This window comes from Aptenodytes patagonicus, chromosome Z, assembly GCF_965638725.1.
Source record: "Aptenodytes patagonicus chromosome Z, bAptPat1.pri.cur, whole genome shotgun sequence".
NCBI lineage: Eukaryota > Metazoa > Chordata > Aves > Sphenisciformes > Spheniscidae > Aptenodytes > Aptenodytes patagonicus.
This window is the reverse complement of record NC_134982.1, coordinates 81,787,193-81,812,524: the sequence shown is the minus strand read 5'-3', so window position 1 is coordinate 81,812,524 and position 25,332 is coordinate 81,787,193. Positions and strand designations below refer to the sequence as shown.

Sequence of the window (25,332 nt, the reverse complement as noted above, 5' to 3'; positions counted from 1 at the left end):
ATAAAATATTTTAAAAGCTGAGGTAAATTATAGAGCCTGAAATGTATTGTCTGGTGAGATCATACAAGGCAGAAAATTGGTCATCCATCAAATTTTGACCTCTGCATATTCCTGGATTTCATTTACATTTATTCTGAGGAAGAAGAAGGAGGAATTGTTTCTTGAACCACCCTTTTTTTCTCCAGATAGGACTATTTATCGAAGTTATTCACTGCTGTTCAGTCTGAACTTTACATCTTCCTGCTTCACCATCAATGAAATTTTACCTAGATTTCAGGGGTTAGTAAATAAGGCTGATAAAATCTCAAGCAAAACATACTTCAGTAGGTTTGCATAGCTTTCAGAACAGATATTGATAAAAAGAAAAAGCAGCTTTTTTACCCTGCAGAGAAACCCTGTCAGTCCATTCAACAAAAATCTTATCACGCAAGGAATACCAGCTGTTCTGTTTGATGACTCAAGAAGGCATGAAGCAGCTCAGTATCTCTCATAAACACTTTCCTTGCCATTCATATTCTACACAGAGTCTTTCCCAGAGCTGACCATATCATCTTTGGAATACAAACCAACCTTTCCTCCTCCTCTAATCTCTGCTGACAAAGGGACTGATTTTCCAAGAAATTTATATGCACATATGTGCACATACACTCAAAGGCTAGGTCAGTTTGTAAAAAGAGATATTTGTACCAAATATCCTTCAAGGAGATGGTCCATGGAATATACCCATACGTAGGCTCAGAAAGCATGAACTTTCTTAAACGAGTGTTTGAACAATGAATTTATGATAAGAAATGCTTTTCCTAACTGCACTCTGAATTCCTCTATTTTTCAGAGTCAAGAATAGACTACGAAAACTGAAATGTGGGGAAGCCAGGACCTACAGTGAGGGTTGACTGGCAAACCGGAATTCTGATAGACTACATGTTTTGATATGGCAAGGCCTTTAAGATATAAAAGCCTGCAGCAAGCACCTCTTCAGAACAACTAAAAAGCCTATTTTATGACACTCACCTAGCAATTGGGTGAATGACTATTATCATGAGGGGCATGTCAACTGGCTCACCCCTCCTTCCTATTTTCATCCTGTCGCAGGGAAGCCTTTTGAATGAAAGTTTCATCAGAACTTCCAGTTATGACAAATCTGTGCTTTCACGTAAAAAAGAACGCTGTCAAAAGTCTTCAAACAAATTGATTTCTAATAACAGTAAAAAAGCTCTTCAGTTCTAGGTGGGTAATTTATATCCATCCTCTATGTAGTATTAGACGAATGCCCTCCATCTAGAAGAAAACCAGAAAGATAACATCCTTCCAAAGAGATGGGTATGTAGTGGTGATGGACGGAGTAGCATTTCTCCAAATGAGACATTTCTCCAAACCATTCACGTGAACCAAAAGAGGAACACAATACCTGGGAGCACCTCTACACACTTCTACAACAAGAAAGACTCTAGATCTTTAGGACATCCAGGGTGGGATTCACATCCTCCGCAAGTCACTGCCTGTGTTCTGTAATTGTCTGAGAAAGGAAGGTGTCTTCTATGATCTCTGGAGGAACAGTCACGATACCTAATTTTAGACAATTTTGGTGGACAGAATCTCCTTCGTGATAGGCAGTTACCTTGGAAGGAGTGCTTCATTAGCTGTCTACAGTTTGTTTCATGGTTAGGTGCTTCAGTTAGACACAGTGGGTCCCACCAAAGAATTTTTTCTCAGTCAATGCAGAGAGGAAGTCCCTTTCCTCTCACCCTGTCATTATAACCTATGGATGGTTCAAGGAACTCAAGAAATAACTTTATTCCATTACATGCCTTCTCTTAACATTCAGAACATTGACTGTAATCCGCCATGTTGGCAAATGATAGAAAATCTGTAATCTGATGCAGAAAAAAAGAAAACAATGATACATTGGTGTAGAACATGGTGCCTCTTCACAATGTCTCAGTGCAGTATGGGAGCATTTGCTTGAAGCTTAGCAGTTGCTGGTCAAGAGGAACATAGTCTTTGTTGTCCCTGCTACAATAAATAGTAATCTTCAGAGACAAGTAACAGAGAAAACTCTCCCAGCTTAGGGAAGAGCGTGTTCAATGTTTGCTTTGAACTACTTCCACAACCAGCCATAGCACCATGGGAGGCATCAGGCAAGAATGTCAGGGAAAGAACCATTTCCGTGTCGCCATGTCCTCTTTTTGCACCAGAAGCAGTATCTTTGTTTTTAGTGCAAATATAGAAAAAACTTTGTTCTTCTGGCACTAGAAACCTGGTTACCGACTGGGTTCATACAATTGTATTGTCAGATAGGAGGCAGGCATGTGGATATTGTCTCTTCTGCCTCTGTTGGTTTCTCATTCTTCATGAAATCAGCTCCAGAATTGAGCAAGGACCTTTTCAACCTGCCAGAAAAGCTAAACCCTCCTGATAGAAACTATTCCTCAGTTTTATATTTTGAATTATTAAAAAGTAAAGTTTTTAAAGAACAGTCTGGAGTTGGTTCCACCTCTGAATCCACTAACAAGATAAGTGGAGGACCAGAGGGACTCCTGCTTCCCGCCCCAATAGCTGAGACTGTTCCTGAGGCAGCCAGAATGGTGTGTTCACAGTCTCCATGTGACAGCTGGTCACTGCTTAGGACTAGCAACTTGATCAGTTTTTTTAAAGCTTATAAATATTCCTAATGTGCAATAAAAATGAAGGCTTTTGGAAGAGTAAAGGAACGCGCACCCCTGTGTCATTACCACAGATCTGTAGTTACACACAAACAACTCCATTCAACTGCAGATTATTTCTTAAATCCTATAATTTCCTCTTCTCAGTTAACTATATAGCGTTGCTGAGAATAAATCTTCAGGAATAACTACAGTGCTTTTTGAAAGCTTGGAAACTACTCTTAATTACCAGACAACCCATTTTCCTGAGGCGATTTAAGAACTAGAGCTCCTCCTTTCAGCAAAAGGATGAGATATATGACACATTTGTGTATTTCATCCCAGCTGAATGATTTTTTGTCCAAAATCAGAATTGTGCCGATATACTCTTTCTCACAAGGTTACTGAAGCAGTTCCCATTCCCGGAGAATTAATTTCTCCTTACCAACTAACTGTTAATGCATTTGACATGCCTGGCAAGTAACTGCCTCCTGTGTGGCTGGAGAACAAGCCCAGAAGCTTCAGATTACAGTTTGGCTCAGCGTAAGACTTTGGGACAGTTTGTTTTATGTGATAACATTTTTAACTTGGAGACTATATCCTGATGTCCTGTTGACTGCAGCTTAACCACAGTTTAAATTATGAAAGTTGTATTTATGCAACAGCTTCTATCTGAAAGTTTACTTATGCAACAACTTCTATTTGAAAGTTTATGGGTGGTTTGTGTATATAATAAACACATGGATAGGACATAGGAGTAATTTCAGCTGCTACTGAAATATGGTTGCTACAGAAAATGGAACACAGCAGTTTTCTGAAACCTTGGGACAGCAATACTGTGTCACTGATGCTTACGGGACTTAGTGTTGAAATAGTATTGAAATTGAATTAGTATTGAAATATTCAACATAACGCATTGTCCAGCATGCATATATACCAGCAGCATTGGCAGTCTTGAAAAGCAGTAACGGATTTTTGATAACCAATGTTAGCCATGGCTTAAATTTCAAGCCTCATTTTGAAGGAAAGTGGGACATCCATGCAGCATTTAGTCAAAAGGACTAGTCCTGCATGCTGAGCCACCAATGGCTCTTTTTTCAGTGCTAGTTTGTGGGATGTAACCAAGTACTTATGGTTCGGTATGACCAAATCTATAATCAAACTATGTTTGAAAAATCTGGCAGGATTAGGGTATATAGCTGCAAACCCTGATGAAAGATGGCTTGGCTGAGGACCATATCTCAGGAAATCTTCATTCTCTACCTGTTTGCAACAGAAAATCCCACTGAGAACTTGGAGAGGTCATTTTATTCATGCTTTACTTGCCTGCTTGTAAAGTGCCATAATACTTTCCAGAAATACTGTGGTGATAACGGCTACGAAAGAAGGATTTTAAAAAATGCAATCTGTTTCTACAGAATATTTTAAATGAGATTATTTTTAATTAACTTTTATTTCCATTGCTATGCATATTTTTTCATTTTTACTAGAATTTTATTTTTGAGTATTGTTTTATTTCACTACTCCTTCCTTTTGCTTTTTATTTTCCCCTTTTCTCAGTTTTTAAAAAATTTAACTTTTTCAGAATTTTCACTTCTTACAGAATTTAACCTTTTTTTTTCTTTTTTGCAAAAGAAATTTACACTGTGCTCAGATGTATATACAGTGTGCTCAGATACTAAAGTAGTAAGTGCTAGAAGGAAAGAGAGGACAAACAATACTTACCATTTCATAGAACAGCAGTAAAAGGATGCAAACTGGGGCAACTCACAGTTTACACTTAATTACCAAGGTCCCATTTTTTGATGCAACAGCTAATGGAAATTGGCTAATTGGAAACTGGATACAGCTAACAAACTTGTATGTTAAAGGCCTATAAATCTATTCCACTACTTTGCCAGAAACAGCCAATCCAGGTTTATTTTCTCATATTTTCTTAAGAAGCTAAAGGTCTTAAGGTAATTTTTCTGCCTGAGAGCAATCTGACAGAACCTTTGCTGTCACACATATTATTAAACCCCATTATCCTAATCCTTTTTGCTCTTCTTGCTTGCTGTTTCTTCCAAGGAAATACATGAAACAAACTTACTATTTTTACTTTGAATAACAGTACATGCAGTATAATTTAAAAGGTTTATTTTTATTTATGTAAAAATTAAGTAGGATCCCATTGACATGAAGTGCTTTTATTAAGAACTTGTCTTCATTTCTTATCCTTTGTTTGACTTTTTTCCCTCCAGGTCAACAACTTTCTCCTCATTCTTCTGACATTCTTTTTCATGTAAGTATCTGATGGGGAAACCTGTCAAATGGTCTTAGAAAATTCAGACACACTGCATTTATTGCACCCTTATTGACTTTCCAGCAGAATACTTACAAAAATACTAACAAAGCGCGTCATAGATTTATCTGTGTTTTTATGTTGTATCTTATTTTAACAACTGCCTAGTCTTTAAATGTTTACTGCTCCTCAGTAATGTAGAACAACTTACATGAAAATAATTTACTATAAAATATTCACACTTAGTAGACAAAATTATTTTCACTGATAAATGCATATAAAGATTTGTCTCTTTGGCATGACTAGACACTCAATTCTGTAATACCTAAGTAACAAACTATGGTGTTCTGACCCTAATTTAAACAGTCCTGGTTATGCAGAAGCTTAAAGGTCTTTTATTTCATGGCACAAAGCAAGAATTCCTCCCTGTAAGCTACTCAAAGAACTTTGGACATGGTGTCAACACAAGGGAAGGTGCAAGCATGGTCTTGTTAGGATGTCATGATACGTTAGGCTATCATCATGAGCTTAGCAGAGTGGTTGGCTCATTATTGAGATACGAGCTCCTCAGGTATGATAGTGAGTGGTCTTGTTGCTTTACTGGGCAGCATTTTTCCCTGCTGCATAAAGACTGAACCTATGGCTGCCAGCTGTTCTCCAGCAAAATTTTCTAATACAGGTATTTTTATGAATGAACTTAAAACACACTTTTATAGCTAATGAAACACCTAGTAATCCTCCAAAATTAAATACTCCGGAGAAAAACCAAACCCTGTGAACTCTATGATACATGATCCCCTATTTCACATGCTATAGTTAACATACTAAATTATTAGAAAGATATTTACCTCAGTATATTCGCAGTAGCTTTCCTTTCTTGTGGTAGAAGGTCAGGGTCTCTCAAAACTTCTTCCAGCAAATTTAACACATTCATTTTCAGCTCATTGTTCAGCTCAAAATCCTACAAAGGAAAACAATTTTACTTCCTTTTGTTTTGACAATGTTGATCAAATAACTGAATGGATATACTTTTGTGAGTTTTGCCTATTTTTTTCTTTTTTTTTTTGCTATTAGGTTTGAAAATATTTAGAAAACTTGGAAAGCTGTTGCAGTGAACAGGCTAGAAAAGTGGGAGCCTGAAAGGCTGTAATTTATCTCCTTTTCTGACCTTTATCTTCTGTGTGCAAATGGGCATATCACTTAACTTTTCTCTTCTGAAGTAAGAACCGCATCTCATGAATACCCACAAAATGCCTTATCCTCTCTTCTCCTGTGATGTCTATAAAAGCGGAAAAACAGTTTAATTGTAATACTGAGACCACTGCCTAGCGAGGCTGGACACTGTTTTGTTTTCACTGTTTTCTTGAGTTTCTCTGTTTATCTGTTTTCCACTCTGGCATTTCTTATCTCATACTCACCCTTTTGGAAAGGTCTGCTTTTTGTTCCACATAGTGGAGTACTCAACCTAATAAGCTCGGTAAATCAGACTAGTGCTCTCTGGCACTGCACGTAAGAGCTTCAGCATTTTAATTATTTCTGAGGCAGACTGATATCTGACACAGGAAAACCCAACAACCATTTCTATTGATCTTGGATATTGGACAAAATCAAAGAATAGAACAATGTACGAACTTTAAGGTGGGAACTTAGAGGAGTAGACTCCAAAAATGCTTTTATTGAGCTCAAAGCTAGCATTTCAGTAAGAAAATTAAACCCAAAACCTTCAGTCATCTAGTGCATCATAGATCTTCCTTGGTAACCCACAGTTACTTGCAAGCAAGACCATGTTTGTGGCAAGCCCTGCTTGTTTCCATGGGAACGGAAGCCACAAAGTTATTGAAACTGGGAAATGTTAATTTTTCCAAAGAATCAGCTACAACCCTTTCTGTTGCGACAGGGTCCTAAATGGACAGAATTTCTGGAGATACGTGTCTCTGAGAAGAACCACTCCTGGTGAAGACACATGTCCTCACACCATGCGTTTCACTTGAGGGGACGCGGGAGCATCAGAGCGCACCAAAGTCACAAAGGAAGGTGATGCTTAGTTTGGAAAAGGGATGAAATACTTAAGACGAGGAGGAGGATGCACGTTCATTAAAGAAAGTGGTGTCACAGCCACGCTTACAGCACTTTTTGAGAAAGCTTATTGCTCAAAATGTCAGCGCTTAGAAATACCCTGCTGTCACCCATGAGCAATGCCCTAGGCATTTCCCTCCTGTTAAAAGCATCCCTTTTTACCCTTCAAAAGTCTTCTCAACTTGGCCAGAGCTAATTCATACTTTGAAACCAGCCAGTATCTGTGTCTTAGTTTTTTGTGATGTCTGTCCATATTAGAGGATGTTGGAGAACAGGAAGCTGTGCAGTATTAGGCTTTGAATCGTTACATATGCCTCAAAATCTAGCAAAAAAATAGTTCCAGGTACTGCATTGTTTTTGTTTTATAAAATGAGTTTTCTGCAGCCATTGTCCAAAATGCATCCTTTAGGAACTCTTTTAGCCTGTTTGCAAAAGAAGACAGAGATTTTTATTTATTTATTTAGGGTATGGAAATGGGCCTAATCATTGAAAGCATGAGGAATGTAACTAAACTACATGAGAGTATGTTTGCTCCAGTGCTTTTTAAAAGAAAACCATTTGGAGTATGAAACTATCAAAATTTAGCTAAAGAAGAAACCTTGAGTCTGCACAAGTTTAAGCAACCAGTGTAATTAATAATAGTATTGTATGTCCCATAGTTTGATGGTGGCCATTCTATAAAAGAAGCTGGGTATCTTTGCTAGTCATGCTGCAAAAATATCATCAATGAACAGAGAAGGTATCCAAGAGCTGACAAACCTAACATCCTCATTTAGCATGTTGGGTAAAATTCTCACCTGCCACTGTAAATGGGCATATCTCAACAACATGATCATGATTTTACCTCCATGTATGTTTTTCTTATATTGATTATTTTCATTACAGGATAATTTTTCTCAAGAAGTCTTGCTTTATTGGAACTAAATTTATCACTAAAAAGAGTCTATATTTTAAGTTATTTAATTTGTGAATCAGGATGGGGAAACCTCACCTATGAATATCAGACTCAGCAAAACCTAAGTACTTTCAGTTTTGCATGTTTACAAGCTAATTCTTGTAAGTAATGAGAATTAATACATTGTAAGTTAACAGCAAAACATGTTTGTTGAGGAGTAATCTCCACAAGATAGTAGTTCTGGAATCGCTGGAAAAACTGATACTGGTAAGCTATATGAACACTTCGTTCCTAGGGTTAGAGCGATCTCCCACTTCAATTACACTGGCTTTGGAAGAAACTTCACGGTGGAAAAATCCACTTCTCTAACCTCAGAAAAATGAGAAGTCCTAGACCCTTTATTAGCGTAGCCAGCCCAAACTATCGTGGATGATAGGGACTGATTAGGTATTATAGACAGAGGATGCTTTGGTTTGTGTGACCCCTTCAGTCCCAGCTGCTGTCACACCTCCACACCAGCCCGACCGCAGCTAGATGTCACTTCACAGCACAGCCTTCCCACAGGACAGACCTTGCCCTATGTCCATGCAATTTCTGCAGCTGTTGTCTTACTGCCCAAAATCTCTTTTTTGTGCCTGGAGGTATTCTTTTTTATAGCAATGTGCCAGCTGCTTCTTACAATGTGAGGAGAAAAAAAATGAAAAAAGGTGGGATTCAGAAGAAAACTGGAGAGCTAATCTATTTTTCCATCAAAGTTCATGATCTAGGGGGCACTGAGATTCTAGTGTGATGAGCAATATATAAAAAATCTAGGGAAATCATTGAACTTAAACATGTACATATACTTAACTCTACGTAGAAATGTTAACATGAGAATTATACAAACACCAAAACACTTAGCAACCAATTCAAAATATAATTTATAAATAAATAACCGTAAATACATGCAGATTATATCTATCTGTATTATGGGCATTACATATGAATATATATTAATATATGACATGTATATTATATCTATTTAAAGTATAGGCACATATAGATCTATATGTAGTTATATATAGGTCTAGATATATTGTCTATATGTATATCACATCTCTGTATATAATTTTAGACCACTTTTGTGACATTTTTATCTATTGTATAACCTGTTAATACGTTTCACTATTTCTTCCAGCCATTGGAACGGCTCGCAACAAGACTCTGACACCATCCTCAGCAGTGAAGGCTTGCAAGGCTGAGTAAACCCGCTATACTGCCTTACGTTTAAATTGCTGCATGTGTTAGACTACCCCAACGTTCAAAGAGACTTTTACTTGAAATTTACATATCACAGAAGGAATACAGTTGGTCAGACAAGAACCACTCAATTTTCCAGCAGGCACATTTCAATTTGACAGTGGTCTATTCCTCCATGAGAGGGCACATACCTCTAATACATTTTAGAGTCCATTGTAGCCTAAAGATTTGTGCGTCTTATTCAGATTTTCATTTGACTTAAGCAGAGAAATTAACTAAGATTCCCAAGCAAAATTTAAACTTTTATTTTTAAGTCCATTACTATCAGTAATGGGAAAAGATTTCTTCCCTATTTATTTAATATTTATACTGCAAAACCACTTATGAAATGTGCAGATATACAAAAAATGACAGCTGATGAGTTAAGTAGGAGGCCTGCCCTGGAGTCACCTAGGATAAGAATAGGATGTATGAAGTTCCCGACCAATCAAAAGCACTGTGCACCATGTTCAGCACCACTTAATGAAGTTTCCAGCAGTAGAAGACTGCAGCAACAGAGAGAAGTGTATTAATTTTGCTGTCACCCACCTGCACTGTGAAAGCAAAAGCCTCCTTTGTAACTACAGAGCATCAAAATCAGCATGTTTACATTTTAAGTAGACTCATAACCTGCCTGTTGATCTCTGCCATGCATAGGATTAGACAGCAATGTTCTCTTTATAAAGTGCAAGCACATTCCCTTGCCAGGAGGAGCTAGGAAAGCTGTGCTGCAGTATGAGAAGTGCTTCAGAAGCAACCTATCCAGCTGAGTGAAAAAAAAAGATAAAAAAAAAAAGGCGGGGGATGATGGATTTGGAATCACTGACCAGAAGAAAAGAGACTGCAGCAGAGGCAGCAGAAAGCAAGAAAAAGAAAACTTAGCTATGCTGGTGAGGTACAACCAGAAATATGTAGATTTACTATCAGTGGTTTATACAGAGAATGTAATCTTCAAGTTTTGACATGGGCTCAGTGAAACCTCAAAAGCTTTTCCTCCCCTCTTTCTTTAAATCTTCCTAAGTGAAAGGAAACATTCTTCATTTAAACAATGTGAGGAAACATTGAATAACCCAGACAAATAAAAGGGAGCTAAAACCTGAGAACCTAATTTGTATTTGATTATGGCAGTGATAAGGACTACAGAAAACACCAGAGGGAGGGAAGGAAGGGGCAGGAGGGGAGAGGGGGAGGAATTGTGCATGGAGAAACCACAAAGAAATTCTAGAGGGAACCCCTTCATACAGTTGCATCATCCAACTTCAACATAACCCTACATGCTTCATGTAAAAATAATCTCATCTAAGTTCAGCTCTGAAACTAGAGCCAACTTTTCAAGTCCTCAGGCACCTGCTTACAAAGGCAAAAAAAGCCAATTGGCAGGCTGGCTTCAGCACCCTGTGATTGCCATGTGAAGGAGAGGAGGGATATGAGTTGTCAGGATAAATGTAGCACTACTCCCTCATGACAATCTTCTCTGAATGCATTTGGACTCATTTTATTAGTTTCTCTCTCTTTAATTCTAATTTTCTATTACATAGTATTATGCTCTGAGAAGATCCGAGAATGGAAAGTTCTCCAGATGCTCTGGCCAGCATCGGTGGAACGTGCCACCCACCTGAGTATCACACCCCGAGCTGGCAGGGCTTGTCACAGATGGGGGGACGGCTCTAGCCAGCTGACTGAGAGTGCCTCCCAGGTTGGAAGCCTTTTTTCAAGCAGGAAAGGAAGGGAGCTGACTGCTTTCCAATTCAGATTCCCAGCCTTGGCACGCTCAGCCCACGGTCTTTCCACAGACGCTCCCAGATGTAGCCGATATTATCACTATAAGCAAGAAGGCTCGATGCACTGAAATCTTTTCCTAGCCACTCCTCTTCATCTTGTGAATAACTACATAGTGAGAATTCTTCAATCCATAAACCACAAATAAGAGAAACTGAAGAGGGATGCATTAGATGGAAACAGAGAGAAGAAAAGAGAAACATGGGGAAAGAACAAGAAGTGGTCACATTTCTAAAACAGAAGGTGAAGTAACCGGAGAGGTACCCAGTAAGAAGAAATGTCAGGCAAAGACAGCAAATGGTGGGACTTTTGCATAATAGCTGGAGATGGGAACATTTTAAGAGGCACCTGGAAGAGAAAATGCTCTGAAGGAGAGGAAGGAAGAGTTAAATTAGCGAAGGGAGAAGAAAAAATCTATTGAAGGATTAAAAACACCAGACATGAAAGGGAGGGAAACCTGCATGTAAAGCTAGAGTCAGGTTTTGGACATCTCTGTGAGTACTCATATGAAGTGGAGATACTGTGTGCAGACTTATTGTCCTTTGCCCCCAGCTGCAGCAGCAAACTGAAAATAGCAGATGGGCACAGACACTGAGAAAGACTAGCATTGCTACTGGCTATAACTGATTACTTCAAAGTGACGGGCTAATGATAAAATCCTGCTGGGAGCCCAGTATTGGAGATATCCAGGAGAGGAGAGAGATCTACTACAGGACTGTTTACAAGGAATTTGGAATATTTTTAAATAGATGGGTTTTGCCCTACAATTTTAATATATCTGCTCTCATGCAAAAGTGTAAACAGGTAGTTATTTCAATGGCATCAGTGGAGTGACTCTTAATCTTCTACAGAGCAGATCAAAATCTATCTCAGTTAACTGGAGTTACCCCAGTGCTGCAGCCCTCTAAAACTATATTTCATTTTCCAGCATTAAGGCACACTTCAGCTATCACATACAATTGTGCTGAGGGAAATGTTTATAAATTCACTTGCAGCAAAACATTTACACATGTGGAAGGCAAAGACAAAAGATATTATAACTGGCTATGAGGAAAATTCATCCCTGAACTTGAAGTAAGTCTGACTTTAAGAAGCAAGCAAAGGACAACAGCTTTGTCTTCCAGTTAGTTTCAAGTGCAAAGAGACAGTCATCATTTGGGGAAGAGTGCCAGTCCTAATTCTACAGTATCAACATTAGCCTGTCACTCCTGATGGAACACAATCAGGTTAAAAGTACAAGCTACGTTAATAGCATGACTGAGTAATTCTCGGCACATACAATACAAACCTCTCCTTATCCAAGCACTGTGTAACCCTGTAGTGCAAAGAAACCTTGAAAGAAGAATCTAGCCATTACGTATTGTCAGATTAAAGCATTCAGGACAGTTAAGAAATGTGACATCCCTGCCTCTAAGTCCTGGGATGTAGTATGTTCAAGAGCTTTGCAGAAAGACCTCACTGAAGAAGGACCTGTCAGGCTCCAGCAGAAGTGGGTCCAGAGTACCACTAATTAGTTTGACTGACTGCAAGCTTGGCTACCGTTCTGGGCATGACTCATGTTCCCTGAAGGGTCATGGTATAGCAAACCCTTGTGCTTCTGCGACGTTTGGACGAAGCATAGCAACAATTAAGTGCATTACTATTCAATGCATGACTGTATTCTGCACAGGGCATAAGTTTATGCCAACTGGATTTCTTCACTAAGTGACCAACGGCATGCTGGAAGGCTTACTCAGGGTTCCCTTGCTCTGCCCCTCTCTGGGGCAACCCCTCTGTTTCTTCAGTTCACAATTTGTATCATGACATCTGTTTATTTCAGAAAGAACCCCAGAAATTTCTTTGCTGTTTCAAGGCAGAGGCCACGGATCCTAGGGGTTTATTTGAAATGTAGTTAAAATACAGCACATCTTGCTATCGTACAGTAAGTGTGGCTTAAAAGTAATTTGTTCACATTTCTACAATAAACTTACTATAACTTTGCCAGGCATCATATTCATTACTTTATGCCTTTAAACACGAGCCAAGTGGGGCTCATATAAAGGAATTTTTATCTTATTTTTTATTCCAATGTACAGAATGGAATTGGCCAATTCACATGCACTAAAACTGTTTTTAACTAACTGAAATCATCTTTGCTTGGACAATTCTCTGTATACAGGTGTCCTCCATAATCCCTAAGTGCTATCAATAACTACATCTGCAAAACCTTCTGTTGAAAACCCAACAGAGCTTCGTTGGTATGAGCGAGAAAATTACTTGCAGTAGATTATTTCACAGCTGGAGCAAGACAGGCATCAGACACAAGATCATGACCTATACTCTCAAAATTCAAGCCTTGATCTTCTCCCCAGATCTTGTGGTAACTTCATAACTCACTGACACTGTCTGGCAGCCATCTAGTTTGTAAGAGAGTTAAGATTTGCCAAGTCATTCCTGCTGAGATCTTCAAAGAAGCCAACGGGAACAAGCACCCAGCTGTCATTCAAAACTGGGAAGTCTGGAGAAGCCAGCCTCTCTTTCTTCATCAGCAGATGCGAAAGCTCTCTCCTTGGAGAAGCTCCATTTCAATCTGCTTGCCACAGAAGCAGAAAAAACTTGATTTTGTAACATGAAGTGTTTAGATAAAAGACATGAAAGTATTGCTAAACAAAGAAAATGAGGCTGCAAGACCTCACTAGGATAATGAAAATCATACAAAGACTTTCTCCTCTTGGCCTCCTTTTCCCTTCCTATTTTTCCATCTCTAGAGGAGTCAGTGGGAGTTTTATACTCGCGAGCCCTTTCCATTTCCATCAATGCTCTTGTCTTCACAATGACTATCTGCCTTGTCATTTGTGTCTTCATTGTTTACAACGGGAGAATCCTACGCTGTTCCTCTCAATAAAATTTTAAAAACAAAATGTAAACATGAACATTCTGCTGTTATTTTGGGCAAAAAGAAAGCTTTATTGGGTTGTAGGTGGCTGAATGAAAAAGACAGAGAAGAGGAGGGAAAAAAAGAGGAGGGATAGGGAATGAAAAGAACAAAAGTGTAAATAAAAAAACCTGGAAAACCTAAATGAGCCATCTTTCACACTGTGCTGGTTTTGGCTGATGAGCAATACAGGTTTGATTCCTCTTCCTCAGTGTGGTAAAAACAAAAAGTCTGTGTCACATTATGTGAGGATTTTTTTTCCCATTTTTTATCTGTGCCTGGGAGCTCCTGGAAACATTAATCAGTTCCTTCTGCCCTCCTGAAAGGGCTGCAGATCTGACATTATCACTATATATTTACTTGGAATTTACGTGAGTCTCCTACAGTGTATGACCCAAGTTTTAAAAATAATGAATCCTTTTTATAAGCACTGTTTAGTATGATTTCAACATAACAAAACTGCTTTATTAAAGCACATCCTCACTGGATAGGCTGAATTGTTAATTTTAATGATTCTGTTTTCTGGCCACAGACAGGTTTACATATTAAATACTGTCCACGCTCAGACTTATTTTAAAAGACACATGCTTTAAACAAAAAAACAACCCTGAAACATGCACAACTGTGGTTTTGACACAGTTGCAAGATACTATAGGAAGCAAATTCATTCCATAGCCCAGCAGAGGAAAGACCCTTCAAACCCTGGCCAAGGATTTGCTAGAGAAAAGTGAAGAAACACAAGGCTTTGAACCATTTGTTTGGATAATTCCTCTATCCCTCCTTCATGCACTAACCCTGACCCATGTTATTATACGCTTGAGAGCAGCACACTAAAGCAAGCCAAAGGGATCCAGAGGGAGGGATGGAGGGCAGGGAATAACTAAGTGGGATGATATATGTAAGAGCACTTTTAACAGATGGTTATTCATTAGTCTCTTTACATTGCACACATTTCTGAACATAGCCCGCACACTCTAATGTGACTGTGCAGCACCTCATGTGCTCTGGGCACTAGAACACAATAAATCAGTACAATAATTTAGGCAGACAAATAACTTGTAGAGAGTTGACTGTCACTGGTGAATCAGAGAGCACCAGAACAGAGTTAGCTATGCTGCAGAGTTACTCACATGCTGCAACACTAAGCATGTCTGTAGTAGCATCTTGCACCCTAAAAAGAAGCCCCACAGTTTACCCATCTAATGCCTTTGCTTCTCTTTACATCTAGTAATAAGGAAATGGCATTTTGGCAGAAAAAAAATCTGCGCAGCAGATCACTTTTTACAGTGGCACAGGCTAGCAATGACCACAAGGATCTCAGGCACATCACAAGGAAAACAGTCTACCAAGACAGTGGAAGAAGCTTGTCCAACAGAGGACAGAAATTGCCTATTTGATGTTGGGAGTTTTTGCAGCAAAAGCAAATTCAAAGCCAAGTGGAGAGAAAACAGTATCAGCAAAGCATACTGAATTGCATGTTTATCTTTGCAAATATCAACTTATTTTGTTAACTCTTTTTTTTTAAAGAGAATAAAACCTGCCCTTGGCTGCTGATGAAGGTGAAGGATGTCTCAGATGCATTAAGTGGCCAGAGAATGATGCAAATACCTTAAAATGTAATAAAGTTTTTGGCAGGTCTGTTGATCTCACAGAATTTTAATACTTACATTGGTTTGTCATTTTGGAAATTTAATAAGCATTTCTTCACCGGACACTGGTGGCTAAGGGTTCTCTGGCTTGCAGTTTGTGTTGTTATTGTAAAATGAGGCTCTGAGCTACTGCTCTCCCAGGACTATGCATCTTTACTGCCAACATTTCATACTATTTGGCCAGACAGTAATTCTTCACTTGCCTTCCTTAAAGCAGTGCTGTCCCATATTTTTTTGGCAGAAACTAGTCAGTCATTTCTGGTTTGCTGAGGTCTTATGTCCTCTCTCCCTACTCTCACAAATAAACAAAACAAAAAGCTGATTACATGCTCTGTTGCTGTAGCATTCATTATTTTCTGTGACAAAGCCCTTGCATTTTAAAATATTTGCTATATTGGAATACTGGATTAAGAGAGCTAGAGAATTAAAATATGCCACCCTTGCCATGGGAAAAATAAAAGGCAGTGAGTGACTACAGAGTCCAGGTAATAGCTTCCACTTCGAAAATGCACAGTGTTGAATTTTTACTCGTTACCTTTGTCCTCTTAATATTTTTAAAAGAATGCTAATAGGAAACATTATGCAAAAGTAGGTGCAAAAGTATTCAGGACGATGTTATATCATTGGTACTTCTGAAATGGAAACAGAGAACACTTGTATTTTTAAGGAGAGGAAGTATATTTTTGGTAAATTGCTACAATGACAGAGTATGCTTCCGCTCTTACCAGTTACTTTGTATTTATGATAGAGAATCATCACAACTCAATCACGGTCAGCTCTGAAACTTAAAATTCAGCCTACCTGGTTGTAGACAGTTGCTTAATGTAGACCAAGGTCTGATGATTTCTAACATTTTCACAACCACATTAATTAACCATCTTTTAATTAGTATAGAGGGTCAACTCAACTTAGAGCAATTACTTAATACGAACTGTGGCAGGGACACAGTAAGTATGTACGGTACACTACCATAACACAGAACAGTAATAACAGACTTCTGCTGTTCCTGTTACAGCTCAAGATTTTGCCATGCAATGATTTTCATTTAGCAGGTAGTCAAAGAGAACTTGGTGTACATAGGTTGTTTCCAATAACTAAAAATGTTCAATCATTCTCATGATACCAAGAGAGGTTTTATTGATCTCTTCCGGGCTGTTCAGCTTTTCAAACACAATGAATTTTCCCATTTGTGCATTTCTTAAAGACTTCATTCTCTAGCAAACTTAACCTCTATGAAAATTAAACCTATCACATGGAAAAAAGGGAACTGAGTTTGACATAGGAGAGTTTGACATTGCTGCAGTTAGCTGTGCAATAAACCCTTTTTAGATGAAGTGTTCTTGATTATTAGCATGTAGTGACAAAGCAGCCTATAATTGCCATGACGTACCATCTATCCAATGTGTAACAAAAATCTTTCATTTGCTTCCAAAGTGCTCTCACTCTTTCTCTTTCCTTCCCTCCTTCTTTCTTTCCTTCCTTCCTTCCTTCTTTCTCTCCATCCCTCTTTCTCTCCTTCCCTTCTTTCAATAATTTTCCTGGTAGTCTTCTACATGCATGCCAAAATCTTCCAACATTTGCCTCACCTGGCAGCTTAAAGGACATGGCTATTCATGAAATTTTACTAACTACTCAGATTTTTTTTCCCCCCTCCCTCTGCCAACACAGTTTTATGATTATGTATCAGACCCACAGTCCTGTCGTGGTTGTAGAAGGACCAACATGAAGGACTGGTGCCTCTTTCCGCATACGATTCACAACAAATAAATAAATATCTGTATGCAAACACAAGTATTTTAACACATTCAGTCCAATTAACTGAACCAAGCTGCCTGTAGCATGAACACTGACAATCTGAAAGATTAATCCAACCTGTTCATTAGTATTTCAACACATATTACAACAGTAAAGCACTCACACACAATATTATCAGGAATAATGTTGTAGCTGGATATTTTCCGGAGAGCTTTGCAAGGCTAGACGAAGGATTCTTCACTTGCTTAACAGTGTGTTTTTACAAGCTAATTTTCCATGTTATCTTTCCAGCACTGACTTTTCAGACCGTTTGACCTCCGCTACACTATACAGCAGCACTGCCTAAAAATATTTTGTAGGGAGAATGCAGATATATTACAGATGGAGAGGAGAAGGGTGCAACAGGAGAATACCTGAGAATGCTTGGAGACCCAGTGGCGCAAAACATTTAGGACGCGATTCGTGGCTGCTCTGCGTATTATGAACTCTTTGTCGCACATGCGTTCAGAATTGTTAAAACCTGTGCGGAAAAAACACACATTAAAATTAATGGAGGTAGCAAAAGTTTGAATACAGTATGAATAACTTCAGTAAACTGAAAGCTCATAGAACATTTATGTGTAATAAAAGAAAAGATGCCTATATAGACTTTCAGATATGACCATTTAGACTACTGAAATTCTGCAAGATCAGTAGAATACAACCCTGCCCATCATAACTAATACAGACACCTCCTTGGGTCAGCATTCAGTTTTAGAAAGATGAAGAATATTTGCCTGCATCATTAACATCAGGTCTCCCTCCAGTATGGAAGAAAATAACAGCAAAAAGCAGAACTAGACCAAAACTGTACAGGGCCCATAATCAAGCAGATTACAGAAGGAAAGTGAGTATCATTTAGAAAGGGGAAAGAGGTAAATTTCAGAAGTGGTAAAGAAATAGGGGACGATAGTACTTTAAACACAGAGGAGAAGAAGCTAAAACCAAGAAATGTTCCTTTGTAAGAGCAGTATTGTACAGGCTCTACTAGTCAGCAGAGGCTGTTCAAATAAGCTATTTCGTTTTTTACCACTGGGGTGACAAGAAAGTGGGAAGGTATACAGAAAACACATTTACAACCCCAGCTGCCTTAAAACAAAGATTTGCCAACTGCAGCATTTCCCCACACATCTTGTAAAGACAACTTTTTTTTTCAGTCAGCAATGTTTACTTATAAAGAAAGGGTTTTAAAAACAAACAAGAAAGTTTCTTCCTATATTCACACTATCGCTTCTTTCTCTTCTCATTCTGCTTTAGCTCTATCATAAATACAATCTGTATGATGAAATAATGATTACATTATTTTAATAATAATAAAATTATTACATTAAAACCCCAAAGTTTAAAAAAAAATTGATAACTGAAGATAGGCCTGAGAAGTTTACATTTTTCTAAGTTTCTGTTAGATTTGATCTTACACTGTGCTGCTTTCAATTTCACTCGGTACAGAGTCCAAGGAACAACTGAAAACACCCTTCCATATGACCAGTACTTTACTATTTTTTTGGCATAAAAGCTGTTCTAAAGCCTGTGTATTATTATAAATAGCAAATGCAGATTAAACTTCTATTTATTCTGTGAGAAACTCATTGGAGGTATTCTTAGAGGCTAGTATTAGTTTTGCTCTATTTTTATTAAAGACAATCCAAAAAATCCAAATTGCTGCTCTATATTTTTGGAAAGATAAGCAGGAAAAGAAGTTTAACTGCAGTCTTACATCTTTTACTGCAAGTTGGACCCCAAACCACAAATGTATTTTCTATGCTTATGTTTCATGGAAGTTTTTTAAACTATGGCATATTACACTGTAGTTGACATCTAAGATTCAATATCAAAGGAAGTTTCATATTAAAACATATTCAGGAGTTTCCTTGCCCATAAACAGCAAAGTACACAAAATCTCTGAGGCTTTACTCAGTAAAAGGTAACCTAGGCAACATTTTGTGTATTCATTTTTTATGCCTTTCACAGTTAACCTCTTGCAGAAGCAATTAGGCATGCACATTATAAATTGTTCAATTAGTCACAACTGCAGGAATGAAAGTCACAATGAAAGTTATATATTAAAGCAGTGGAGTCTTTATCAAAGTAACATTAAGGAAAAAAAGTTTCAGTAAGCTAGAAGGAAAACAGAAAGAAACCTACAGAGACAGTTTTCAGTTAGCTGCAAAAAGAATAAAAAAACACCTAAAACCCCCACCATTTAAAGCGCTGGATTGTATCATTCCTGATACTAAGAAAATTATGTCATATCATTAACCTAAAGAAAAGTTAGTGAATATTGAAGGTGAACGCAAAAGAAATCTCAGTAGTTCTTACTGTCACTGAATAGATCTTTTCATTAACCAAAAAGTGAAATCATGTAAGAGAAAAGGTACTCAAGAACATTCAAATTGCACAGAAGAGCGGTATTAATTTCAGGATCTTACTGAAAAAAAACTCAGAAAAAATAGAAAAAATGTCAGCTGCAAACAAGTAAGATCAGTAAGCATTGTTGCTTTTTGGTCTAACTTTGGTAGAAAAGTCTAAACAAAACACTAAAAAAACCCCCAATAAAACCTTATCGCCACAGCTGCATTAATATAGAAGCAGAAACATGCAAAACCAAGTCCTTGGCTAGCATTAGTTTTGCTCCTCCTAACTTTCAAAGCCACGTGGATTTTGGGACAGAGACTGCAAAGGGGAGATAATCAGACTAAGATCTGATGAAGCTACTACAGGAGCTATCTAAGCAGGCGTCAGTGAACTTTGATGGTGCCATCAGTGTTTCCTGCACTTTTCATAGTGCAAATTCCTCCTAACGCATCAGCTTTACTGCTGCTCCTTACTTCCTCCTCTCTCTTTCTGCCCATCTAATCCTCTCCTAATATAATTCCAAACAAAACCCTGAGCCACGATGACAACTACAACTATCCCATATGCATAGCCTACTTGTTTATGCATATTTTAAAGAGCCCAGTATACAACCTTATCTGGTTCTGCATGTTCATGTCGCCACTTGCAGATAACCCATGTGTCTGCTGCTGTCCATGCTGCAAAAGGTAGCCTAAATCCCCTCCAATCCTGTCTAGTATTGCAACAGGTAACAGTGGTGCTAGTCTAGCAGGAACTTCAAGCTATCTCGCCTACTGCAAAAAAACAGGTGACAGCCAGAACCTTGCTGGGCCACACATCACCTGCTCCACCTGTCCATATATAAGTGTGAAACTGGACCTGCACTATGTGACTGCACAAAGCACGCAATACGAAATTTTGTCATGGTTTAACCCTGGTAGGCAGCTAAAAGAAAGGGTGCTGACCCACAAACCAGAACTGGGAACCGAGGCTTCAGGTCAGATGTTGATCTGCAAGGCACAAGGGTTTCATCACACCTCTAAGGCATATCTCAGAGACCATCCTACCAAACAGTTTCCAGTTAACCTTTTAGCATTGCTGCATCTGCTCTATTATTCCCCATATACTTTTCCTACCTATTTTGGGGCTAGGAACAGTTTTTAACTCTGATTATACAGTCCCTAGCACAGTATCATTCCTGTTCATGACTTGGAGGCACTCTTAGCTATGTAGGCTACAAACCTAGGTGGGTTGAAAGATTAACAAAGTAGCCATATCTGATCAGATAAAATTTCATCTAGCTTGGTATCCAGAAGCAAATGCTTGCAGAAAGAATCTTTAAAAGGAGCAATTTTGAAGCGGTCTTTGCCATAGTGTGTTATCCTTGGCATTGAGCAGTTTGGGGGCTAACTACAAACTTTAGACTCAAATCAGCGGGAAAGTAGGAGTGATTTCTTTTAAGTTCATCTTCACTGTGGTTCCAGGAGAGGAGAGAGGTGAAAGGTCCCATCTAGCAGGATGCCAACCTTTGCAATATTTTAATTAGGATTCTGGATGGAACTGCCCACATCCAGACCCCACGGTGAAATAACCCAAAACACTCCATGGTGAATATCTGTTTCTCTCCTGAAGGAAGCAGTCTCTCTACGCTAGAAATATCAGCAGTATTTCTAATCATTAATCATCTTAGTGGGCAGCTGCTTTAGTGAGTGCTACTTTCAAGTAATGTTTTTCCTCAGTATCTGTTGAGATTAATATATACTGCTTCCACAAATAGTTTCTTCACATAACGGTGATGCAGAACTTTTACCACAGGCTGGCAAACACAATGTTAACCTGCCAGCATTGCTAGTTTCAGTGAATTACTTCTTTCAATATAATTTAATCACTCTGTTCATGTACTTGTCTTCAGATTATGTTATGCAAAATCCAGTTTCACCTTCAGATGTTTTTCATATGTGCACTATAATCAAAACTAATATTTTTATAGCTTCCACTATCACCAAAGATTCAAAAAAAGGTGCTGAAGAGACATAAATCTCAACGCCTGCAGACAAAACCAGATTAAATTATGACAATACCTTGTATATAGAGAGCTCTTCTTATGTGAAAGTCTAAACCACTTTTCAGTGGTAGATATCATTATCTATCCCATTCATAAAGCAAAAAAACACAGGCAATCAATGCCTGCAGGTAGGATGTGTCAGTGTTTCCACCTTTGGAGTTGCTGCACTCAGGACCAGATCCAAAGATCTCATCACATGTCAGCGTGAGACAGAGAACAGACCCTCTCATCAAAAGCTACGAAGAAGTCCCTATAGCAAAATCCTGCCCTGCTTTTTCTTGTTCTACTGAACAAACCTGACTCTATCAGCAATTTACATTATTTTCTCTTTAAAATCCACCTCACCGAAGAGGAACATTTGTATTATGTTAAATTCTGCACTGTACCTGTTAAATAAATTAAATTATGCACATTTGCTTTTCTATTTAAGATGTCAAAAACTCTCAGTCCAGTTACAGTAACTGTATTCTCTATATTTTGTTTTTCTGCATTAATACAGCAGCAATTGATTCCTGACCACAATAATTAATTTGTCAAAAGTTTTGATGATACATCTATTTTTAAGGGTTTACCTACACAAAAAATCATTTCCGTTCACAAGATTTAGGGCTAAGTTTTTTGAAGTTATGAAGAGTGACTTCAATAAGTTTCTGGTATTTGTCCAAAGATTTTATGTGTCAGTTTCACTGAAATACTCTGGAATCATGCACTGAAGCTGCGTTAGCACCTAACATAGGAGAAAATTGCACTCCAGCCTTTGAGGAGGTCACAGCAAAATCCGCAGAGTCCCAGGGAGATGGAAGGGGAACATTCATGGTTCACAAAACAGATGACAAATAATCAAAAGAAGAGTAAAATGTAGTTCTCTGTCTTGTGTTTTTTTCCTTTCTTCTGATAAATATGCTCATGAGTTGTAGGCCAGTTTCATGATTCAGCCTGGCTCAAATCCTGAAAGCTTAGGCTTGGCCTAACAACACATCAGTGTTACTTTCTGACCCCAGGCTTGGAGCAGAGCAGTTTTCATCCACAGCACAAAAAAACTAATTATAAGAAGTTTTCCTTGACATACCTAATAAAGTTCAGATGACTGTTTAAAGATATCCATCTTTAATGGTCATACATTCTCAAGCAAGTAATTGGGTTTCACACATTTTCACAGAAATGTGTCAGAGAGCGAGTAGCCTCATATTGATAAGAAATCTAAACTGCCAATGATTCTGCTCTCCTTTTCATTTCTTTAATTATGATATCAGGTTGCCGTACACTAGACAGCTAAAGAATGGCAGAGCTGGAAAAGAAGACCATATTAACTGAGATTAAAAGAAGCATAAAGATGATGAACTCCCACTCACTGCATACAGAATAGCGTATTTGATCAATAATACAGTTCTTCCTCTTTTTTTTAGTAATTATCAAATGTGCATATTCAGATTTATAATGGAGCAGGTCATATGAGCAGTCTGAGGCTTGAAAGTAGGAGCTATCAAGTCTAACCATGATCTTTGGGTTACCTCAGTTTAAGAAAGAGGCATATGTAATTGTTCACTATGCCAGGGTTTGAGTTTGTTTCACAAAGGGTTATAAACTCATACAGCATCAGAAGAAGTGACTACTAAAAAGCAGAAGAAGTCAAGTGTCCAATGCATTTCAGGCTTTTCATTTCATTTTCACTGGTCCTTGGGACATATGAAATCATTTTGTTCTAAGAAACATGCCGCTGAAAATCCCTGTTGTAACCACCCACGTCAGAAATAATTCCAAGTATGTATTTGATTCTTCTGCCTAAAGCCTCTGCCACAAATACACTCTAGCTATCAAATCAAGTCAAGGGATTATAGTCTTAGTAAGGTAAATCCCATGGATTCACATGCACCAGCTGATGTACAATAGTGTAACACAGATAGAGCTGTAGTGACTGTGTTTAATTTCTGCAAAATATTTAAGGGAAAGTTTGGTAAACTATTTTTAAATGACTCTTGCTTTAGAAAGGCTTTTTCTAATCAGAGCAATTTAAAGAACACAACATTGAGATAAAGCAGTTATGTCATGATTATGCTGTAAACTTGAACTAAATCCAGAAGTCTAAAAATATATCAGTTCAGCAAAATAATTTTAGTTACATGGATGGGAAAAAAGAAAAGTGTCTAAAGAATATGCTTAAGATCAAGATATTATTGTAACTCCTAATAATAACATTAAGGTTGCTCTGAGAATTATAATAATCTATGAGATTATATGGTCAAAACATGAGTGCCACAAAGAATGAAAATATTCCTTTAAACTCAAAGAACTGTTCCAATGTGAAAATCTGTCCTTCAAAAATCCTTAAAAACAGGGTTACTTTTATAGATATAACTGGCACACACAGTCTTGGGATTTCTGTTTTTTTAATAGAGATATTCTCTCAGGAGACCATATCAGAGTCTCACACTTGAAAGAAAATCTTTAAAAATTGCTAAACACTGAAAACATACTTACAGTTAGCATTTCCGTATGTTGTAACCACACACGGAATGAGTATATGTAGCTTTAGACTACCGCTCTTTGTAGGATGCATTTTCCACAACTGTAAGTAGCAGTAACTCCATTACCACTGGACAACATCCTATTCTATTCTTCTTTCAGCAATAGCAAAGAGAGCCAACAAGGAGTTAATGTCATCACCAAAATCTAATGCCAAATTTTAGTGTTTTAGTTTACCTGCATACATCTTCAGAATCATATTTGTTTGCACACAAGAAGTGTATGTGTGTGCATGCACGTGTAAACTCCTAGTCCAATTTTTCTAGTGAAGTCTTAGGTGAAACCATCCAAATCTTGTCCCTTTATTTATAGATATATCTCTAGAAAAGAATAAATCCTGAGTTTCAAAGGCTGTTGATGCCAATTGTGTTTACCAATTGCAGAATATCATGACAAATGTGCAATGTGATAGCAGAATTTTTTCCTGTGACTTATTTATATAAAAGGACTATAGGGAACAATTGACAAAGAAGAAAAGCCTTTTGAACAGCCTACCTTAACAATTATATTTGTGACTGTTTTAGTACATCTTAGAAACTTTTTTTTACTGCAGTGATGTTTGAATTATCTTCCATGAATAATGACAAGAATGGCAACACTGCAGTTGATATTTCTTTGAATTCATATGTCAGCCAAGTGCGTTTGCCTGTGTTCCTGCTATGTCTCATAGTCTTCAGGGAACTTACAAGCAATTTTACCTGTATTTCAAGTGATGTCTAGCTATTGAGTTCTTTAATTACACATTGTCTACACGCTCAACCTGCTTTATCAGCAATATGAAGAGTAGAGCAGATCTTTTTTGCATAATGCTCACAGTCTTTTCAAGAACTATTCAAAGTAAGCTTTCAGACCTTTAAAATGCTCAGTGTGCCCTGCTACAAAGGAAAGGTTAAAATAAAGTCTATGACAATGTAGAGCTAGAAGCAGAAAACTGCAAAAAATGCTTTTGTAATTTTTTCCTTTAGTTGGTCTGCGCTTTTACATAAGCTAAAGGAAGTAGTTTGCAAAATTATTCAGATTTTTTAATGACAATAAGAATAAAGGTTAAATGGAAAGGAGGCGATAATTGCAAAGAGCCAAATGTATCATTTTTCAGACCATC

The 25,332-nt window shown here is 37.9% G+C and overlaps 1 protein-coding gene across 2 annotated transcripts in view; it reads right to left on the bottom strand.

Moving 5' to 3' along the window:
- RASGRF2 (Ras protein specific guanine nucleotide releasing factor 2) overlaps positions 1-25,332 on the bottom strand; it is a 142,480-nt gene that overhangs the window by 15,291 nt on the left and 101,857 nt on the right. For both annotated transcript variants that reach the window (XM_076362795.1, XM_076362796.1), the window contains exons 18-19: positions 17,683-17,789; positions 5,772-5,884 (exon numbers count right to left, since the gene is read on the bottom strand). In XM_076362795.1, the coding sequence (XP_076218910.1) occupies positions 5,772-5,884; positions 17,683-17,789 (220 nt within the window). The remainder of the gene's footprint in view (positions 1-5,771; positions 5,885-17,682; positions 17,790-25,332) is intronic.